Raw genomic sequence first — 8,400 nt, 5'->3', positions numbered from 1 at the left:
CCTAAGTGGTTATAGTGTCCGCCTTGGATACCGGAGTTGAAAGTTCAAACCCTGACAGAGTCATACCAAAGACTTATAAAATTAGCAGTAGCAGCTGCCTCACTTGGCACTCAGCATTAAGAGGTTAGTGTTAGGACTGGTTGACCTGGTGTCAGGATAATATAACTGTATGGGATATCATGCTACATGTCTGCAGTATGATGCCCCAGTGCTAGATGTCACTATAAACTGCCACACTGCAGAGATAGTAGGCAATATGACTAAAATTGTTAAAGCTATGTTAAAAATCCAAAACACACATGCAAAAAATAACTCATTTTAGTAAAGATTACCTTTTAAGCTGCTTCTTGTTTTATTTTAAATGTAGTACTGCACATGGACTTTTGATCCTCAGTATAATGAACAAAAAATTAAAGAAGCATTACTGTCATTGAATCAGTTTATAAAGGAGAAAAGTGACACTAATGTTATTAAAATGCCTTTAATTGATTTAATTGCACAGACTTGATTGGAAGCAGCAGTCAATCTGTTCTTGAGTATCTGGGTTGTGTAAAGAGGATAAAAAAGGCAATTAAAAAACTGCTAAATAATTATGCTGGCTATGTTATTTTGTTAAGTGTTTTTGATTGGCTGATAATTTGGTTATACAATAGCCCATTGTACAGATGAGTGGTAAGTAGAATGTGTACACATATACAATAGTTATAAATGACCACTTACGGTAGATGTGATCTATCACAGGACATTGAAAAATAAATGGATAGCAGTAGATCCAAGCATTCAGTGTGACCAGATAAATGGATAGTACCGTATTTACCGCATGTGTTGGGACAAAATATTTGTTGTGACACCGTAAATTAATTTTGAAAGGAATTTTTTTGTACACTATGTTCTGGGACACATCGTTTATTTCGAGTCGTAAGTTGTGGGACACCTTTTAAATCATTCGAAAATTACATGTCGGAAATTGCACTCCAACTGAAATTTTATTTTTTAAATATAAAACTGTACTTGAGATAAAACTCTTTAATCCACTGCAGCAGCATCTCATCAACACAACCCTTCTCCTGCACACGTACGGTCTATTATTTTGGTACATGAATACTTTTTTAACTTTCTCATACCGTGAAAAATTGTTATAGGCAACACACCACCTGAAGTGGAAACTGCAAGAACAAAAGGAAGATTTTTTTTAAAAATCTGCACCAGCCTTGCTAATTCTCACACTTTTGATGCCCATCTTATTGTCAGTCCATCCAGGAATGCGATCAAAGTGCACTAGAGTTTCATCCATGTTAATGATCATATTGTCGGCGAAATGATCTGTTTCTCTTCTGGCCTTCACGAATTCATCACGTGATTTTATTTTCTCCAAATCTTCTCGATGATGCTGAGTCATCGATGTTCGCGCACGAAGCACTATATTGTGCAACTTTAAAAACTGTTCCATTGTTTCACTTTATTGTCAAACTTTTTGTAAATACTGTTGAAAAGGAACCAAAGTTAGCTTCCATATCTCGGCCGTCTTTGTATATTCAAAGATAAAATAATAAATCGGCACACTTAAAAGAATCCAGTAGTCGGCATCTGAGGTCAGCTTGCTTTGCAGTAAAATAACCTTTGTATTGATATCCTTTAAAAAAAATTTGGCTTCCGAGTCCAAAGTCGGCTTCCAACGTCGGCTTGCTTTGTAATAAAAGTAACCTTTGTCTTTGATGTCCTGTCGGTAAGTTCAAAGAAGTTTAATGGTGGCTGCCAGTTGTGTTTATTTACCACCAGGGCTTACATGTGCTTGGCATCTTTAGTAATAATTAATACAAAGATGCACTGATGTCTGCAGGTAAATATTAATGATACTTATCTAACCCGCGCTGGCGAAAAGATTGTCACTTGCACTCAAGTGAATCTGTTTTCAAATAATGATTTTTATTTGCGAGATACTGGCATACAGTATAGTTCTCTTCTGGCCTTAACGAATTCATCACATGACTTTATTTCCTCCAAATATTCTGGGTGACGCTGGGTCATCGACATCTGTACACATAGCACTATATTGTGTCACTTTAAAATTTGTTCCATTGTTTCAATTTATTTTCAAATTCCCGTGAATTAGTTGAAAAGGAACCTAAGTATGCTTCCATATCTCGGCCGTCTTTGTATATTCAAAAAAAAAATAAAAAAAAAAATCGGCTCACTTCACAGAATCCGTAGTCAACTTCCGATGTCGGCCTGCTTTGCAATAAAATAACCTTTGTATTGATAACCTTTACAAAATAAAGTAACCGAGGTCGGCTTCTGAGATCGCCTGCTTTGTAATAAAAATAACCTTTTGTCTTTGATGTCCTGTCGGTAGGTTCAAAGAAGGAGTTAACTGCTTGCTGCCAGTCAGGTTTATTCACCACCTGGGCTTCTATGTGCTTGGTATAGTAAGGATAATTATGTAACCCTAGCTGGTGAGAAGATTGTCACTTGCACTCAAGTGAATGTGTTTTCAAATGATGATTTTTATTTGCCGAGATATTGTCATACAGTAAACCTGGATATAATTCAATCTTGATTATTTTGCACCCAACACCGTGTCATGCGTGAATGGCGTCTTCAAGATATCAGTTGACTATTTCCCTCTTGTATGCGATTTTGTTGGCTCCAGTTTTCAGTCGGATAACATGTTCAAACCTTTGAGCACAACCACACACAATTGTTTCTCGGTGTTCATGTCAGTGAACAGCATGGAGTGTGGTATCGGACATAATTGATACACGCTACAGTATGGAAGCCTACGCTACTTATACGAATTTCGTGGAAATATTTTATTCTTTAATGCTCATGTTGAGAAAAGGAATAAATGATAACAACAGAAAGTTAGTTTCTTTCTTTTTATTATCAATTAAGCGTTTTATTTATCTATTTTGTTGTGTAGCATGCAACCCGGTCTAGATCTTACAATAGACTCTGTTATACTAACTTAACTTCTAGATTTTCTCAGATTTTTCTATCCTCCCTATAACTGTTCCTGACAGTGACATATTACAATCTTTTCCAAGATCACAAGGTCATTAACCTTACATCTGAAGCCTATAACAGTATCACTGCCTAGAGAGCACGCACCAGTCAGCCTCTGTCCTTATCAGATCGTCTCTCCACTTTACGGCACCATTAGACAAACACACTGACCTAGTGTGACCTCTATCACTTAACAGGCTAGCTTTGGGAACTATTTACAAAGTCAGCAAAGATGCCTTGCTACAGTTGCGACGTGCAGTGGAGGGGGGGGGGGAAGAGCACAAATGCAATACAAATTTATTTCGTTTCTTAAGTCTTGGGACATATGACCAAAGTGAAAAAAAATGTTTCACCATAAGTTCTGGGACAGGAAAAAAATTATTTTATTGTGTCCCAACATATGCGGTAAATAAGGTATGTAGTAGATCCAAGCATTCAGTGTGCCAAGATAAATGGATAGCAGAAAATCCAAGCATTCATTGTGCCCAGATAAATGGATAGCAGTAGATCAAAGCATTCAGTGTGCCCAGATAAATGGATAGCAGTAGATCCAATCATTCAGTGTGCCCAGATAAGTGGATAGTATGTAGTAGATCTGAGCATTCAGTGTGCCAAGATAAATGGATCGTATGTAGTAGATCCAAGCATTCAATGTGCCCAGATAAATGGATAGCAGTAGATCCAAGCATTCAATGTGCCCAGATAAATGGATAGCAGTAGATCCAAGCATTCATTGTGCCCAGATAAATGGATAGCAGTAGATCAAAGAATTCAGTGTGCCATATAAATGGATAGTATGTAGTAGATCCAAGCATTCAGTGTGGCCAGATAAATGGATAGTATGTAGTAGATCGAAGCATTCAATGTGCCCAGATAAATGGATAGCAGTAGATCCAAGCATTCAGTGTGACCAGATAAATGGATAGCAGTAGATCCAAGCATTCAGTGTGCCAAGATAAATGGATAGCAGTAGATCCAAGCATTCAGTGTGCCCAGATATGTGGATAGCAATAGATACAAGCATTCAGTGTACCCAGATAAATGGATAGAAGTAGTTCCTCGCATTCAGTGTGCCCAGATAAATGGATAGCAGTAGATCCAAGCATTCAGTGTGCCCAGATAAATGGATAGCAGTAGATCCAAGCATTCAGTGTGCCCAGATATGTGGATAGCAATAGATACAAGCATTCAGTGTACCCAGATAAATGGATAGAAGTAGTTCCTCGCATTCAGTGTGCCCAGATAAATGGATAGCAGTAGATCCAAGCATTCAGTGTGCCCAGATAAATAGATAGCAATAGATACAAGCATTCATTGTACCCAGATAAATGGATAGAAGTAGTTCTTCACATTCAGTGTGCCCAGATAAATGGATAGTGTGTAGTAGATCCAAGCATTCAGTGTGCCAAGATAAATGGATAGCAGTAGATCTAAGCATTCAGTGTGCCAACATAAATGGATAGCGATAGATACAAGCATTCAGTGTACCCAGATAAATGGATAGAAGTAGTTCCTCACATTCAGTGTGCCCAGATAAATGGATAGCAGTAGATCCAAGCATTCAGTGTGCCCAGATAAATGGATAGCAGTAGATCCAATCATTCAGTGTGCCCAGATACATGGATAGCAATAGATACAAACATTCAGTGTACCCAGATAAATGGATAGAAGTAGTTCCTCGCATTCAGTGTGCCCAGATAAATGGATAGCAGTAGATCCAAGCATTCAGTGTGCCCAGATAAATGAATAGCAATAGATACAAGCATTCAGATCATTAATAGTGTAAACATGTTTACTTCAATTTGAATTAAAGATACTGTCTTGATTCTGATCTTAGATATTTCCTGAATGGAAATTTCCAAATAAGTTGCCAGTATTTTCAGAAAATGATAATTGCAGCCTACGTCAAGTAGAGGGTTATTTAGCATATGATCTTGTTTACTTGAAAAATTACTAATTCTTGCCTTAACGTCTGAAGCAGAGTCAATCTTATTGTTGTGTTCAGTTTTTGATTGGGTGGATTAATTCATTTAAATAAATATTTTCTGGAAATACAAAGAGCTTAGAAATACTCTTGGACCAAACTTTAATTTGAAATTATAGTGAATTCAGACAAAGACAGTTTGGATTATATTATTGTGATTCATAAAAGACTATCAGCACATCATCACACTCCAGGTTACAGAGCACATTAGCACATCAAGAACTATATGCACATCAACAAATTTAACATTGGAATTTTTTGGAATACCACTGGAATTCTATTGGAACTTCATACATTTTGACTTGTGATAGAATATTAGGACTATTTGGGAATTAATTCACAATACCATAAGTTCTTTATAAATTTTCACTTTATATTGTTGGGAAATAAATTGTTTGTTGAATTTTGCAAAACATGTTTGTCACATTATAAGTAAGGAACAATAGCCAGATTGCAACATGTGTGTCAAAGCGATGTGTACACAGCTGGCCAGCCAGCTTTTGTTACGATAGTGTAAGCCGACATCAAAAGGACGGGTGGGAAGCCAGTTGTATATAACTTGGCCATAGGAACTTGTTACTGGTGCCGTATTTGGCTGCCGGTGTTGGGCTCAAAGGAACATCAAGTGGGAATTGTAAATCCACCCTTGACAGACTGCCAGGGAGGGGGCAATGTCTGCTAATTATGTAGACCATGGGTGAATCAACATCCACTCGGAATTGAGCAAGGCATGGCCACCATTGGAATCGCAAGTTTAAATCTAGTGTCTTGAAACTAAATGTCAGTAGTCGCTAAACCATCTTGCGGGAGTTACATAAGGAAGTTATAAGCTACTCTGACGTCATTCAAAATTGGCGGGAAACATTGTTATTCTGGGAATTACAAAGGAGCTTTGGACAGGAGGCTTTTAGGGACCGTAGGAGCTGTAGGAGACAGAAGGGAAATACCCTGGTACAGTTGGTCCCGAGTCTCTGGGAGACAAGACAAGGAGAGAACAGAAGTATAGGAAGTGGAAGGGTGAAGGACGTGGTTTTGGACTGAAGGGGTACTGGGTACCAGTCAAGTAATACTACAGATGAGTAGAAACACAGGACAGGAGGAAAATCTGTCACACTAAGTCAGATGATGAAATAGGCCGTCACATGGTCGAGTGAAAGACGAGTGATAGTATTTTGAATATTAAATTTCATTTGAGGAAGGACTATGTGCTATTGAATGGCATTAAATTTGTTGTTTATTTGAATTTCACCTTTTGTGTATTCAGTAATTTAGCTGTTGGCATCGTTGACTGGGGGCTCAGAGCTTTGCATCTCTATCACTACTTCAATTTCTAACAAAAACGAACCAGTGTGGGTCTTCTGTAATAATTAAAGATAATACTGGGAGCACCCCACTCCAACCTAAGGTAGTCTACGAGACCTTTACAATGTTGGTTTTTGCTCTTTTCTGTTAATTTAAGACCATAGAGTCTTAACAATAGTGAAAACTGTGTGAGAGGGTCTCATTATTATAGAAGAACACATTAGTATCTGTTGAAAGAAAGACAGGAATTATTTGTACTCGATGAAATGAGCTCATTTTGTTATATTGTGAATTTTTTTTGTGAATTATCAGATAAGAAAACATATTGGGTAGATTTTTGACAGTGCAATGAATTTACCAAGACTATTAAATTACCAGACTATTAAATTACCAGAAATTAGGTGAAATTTCTAAGGTGGTTTGAATTAGGAACTGGGTTTATCTTTTTTGGAAATTCTTCATAATTTTGAAATAGTTTTTATTCAGAAAGGGGCCTATTTTATATCTGTGAGGAGACCCGCACAAATCATTGAACAGATGAAAACGGCCAAAACTTTGGTGGTTTATATGATCAAAACTAGTTTGAGTATCCATTGCATGGGACAACTGAGAGTAGCATCTATACTTGGTTATAAAGTAAGTCCAGCTGCAAACTGCACAGACCCAGATATGCCTTGGCATAATGTGCCAGCAGATCCAGGCCTGTGCAGTTTGTTATGAGTAATCAGTAAAACAAACAACATAGACTCTGTTCTGCAGGCACATTATGCTATAGCAGATCGGGATCTATGTTGTTTTCAATTGGACTTATAAGCAAGTATATATAATACATGATATCTCTCTCTCTCTTTCTCTCTCTCTCTCTCTCTCTCTCTCTCTCTCTCTATATATATATATATATATATATATATATATATATATATATATATATATATATATATATATATTGTGTGTGTGTGTGTGCACTGGTTCTCATACTTTAACTGCATTATGCACATTTGCATTTAGCATTGGTTTTAATCAATATTTTATCGTCAAGGAGAAATTTCTGTGTTTTTATGTATGTTACAGTAAAATCTGTCTTGAGATCCCCTTGCTAGGAGAGACCGCCTGTCTTCAGGGACTGGGTTCTCCATGCACAGATTTATTGATTATATAGTGTTGAGACCACCTGTCTTGCTAGTCCATTATATTTTGGCTGAAGGGGTGGGCTTTCAAGACAGGTTCTAATGTATAAACAGATTGTGTATTGATATGAATGTATCATATCCATATTTAGTGTATTCTTACTTGAAAATGTGTATGTTTTTGGATGGAGAAATATTATAAAATGTATATTGGCCATACGACTTGAAAAGTGCACAGATGTATACAATGTATTTTGGCCATATGGCTTGAAAAGAGCACAGAATGTCTGCAATGTATTTTGTCCATATTATTTCAAATGAGCACAGATGTTTACAATGTATTTTGGCCAAATGGCTTGAAAAGAGCACAGATGTATACAATGTATTTTGTTTATATGATTTCAAATGAGCACATATGTATGCAGTGAATTTTGACCATATGGCTTGAAAAGAGCACAGATGTATACAATGTATTTTGGCCATATAACTTCAAAAGAGCACAGATGTTTAAAGTGTATTTTGGGCTAAGATTTCAAATGAGCACAGATGTATGCAATGTATTTTGGCCATATGACTTCAAAAGAGTACATATGTATACAATGTATTTTGGCCATATGACTTCAAAAGAGCACAGATGAAACTACATTGTAGTTACCCATATTCAAGCATTGTAATTACAAATAGTAAAGCACTGTAATTACAAATAGTAAAGCACTGTATCAACTTCACTTAAAAAAGATTTTTTTAAGTAGAAATTATGTAGAAAAGGCAGTACAAAATATTTCTTAACTGGTTTGAAATAAACCTTATAACATGTACTGTAGAGCAAATGCATTGGTCTCTTCACACCTTATATTTATCCATTCAAACCAGTGGTCCCTGATGTTACAGATGAGTTGATGTTGTTGTGGGTTTAACACCATATTTCAATCCATGCTAAGCCATACTTGGCAGCCATATAACTGGTGGGGGAAGAAGCCATGA

General features: G+C 36.7%; 1 protein-coding gene across 2 annotated transcripts in view; it reads left to right on the top strand.

Moving 5' to 3' along the window:
- Positions 1–543: 543 nt before the first annotated feature.
- Positions 544–8,400, top strand: part of LOC149805807 (protein zer-1 homolog) — an 86,637-nt gene continuing 78,780 nt past the window's right edge. For both annotated transcript variants that reach the window (XM_089950508.1, XM_089950507.1), the window contains exon 1: positions 544–2,861. In XM_089950508.1, coding sequence (XP_089806634.1) covers positions 2,770–2,861 — 92 coding nt within the window. In that variant the 5' untranslated portion in view covers positions 544–2,769. The remainder of the gene's footprint in view (positions 2,862–8,400) is intronic.

This window comes from Sinohyriopsis cumingii, chromosome 2, assembly GCF_028554795.1.
Source record: "Sinohyriopsis cumingii isolate HCF-2022 chromosome 2, ASM2855479v2, whole genome shotgun sequence".
In the NCBI taxonomy this organism is placed as follows: Eukaryota; Metazoa; Mollusca; class Bivalvia; order Unionida; family Unionidae; genus Sinohyriopsis; species Sinohyriopsis cumingii.
The sequence above is the reverse complement of the archived record's forward strand: the minus strand, read 5'-3'. Positions and strand labels throughout refer to the sequence as shown.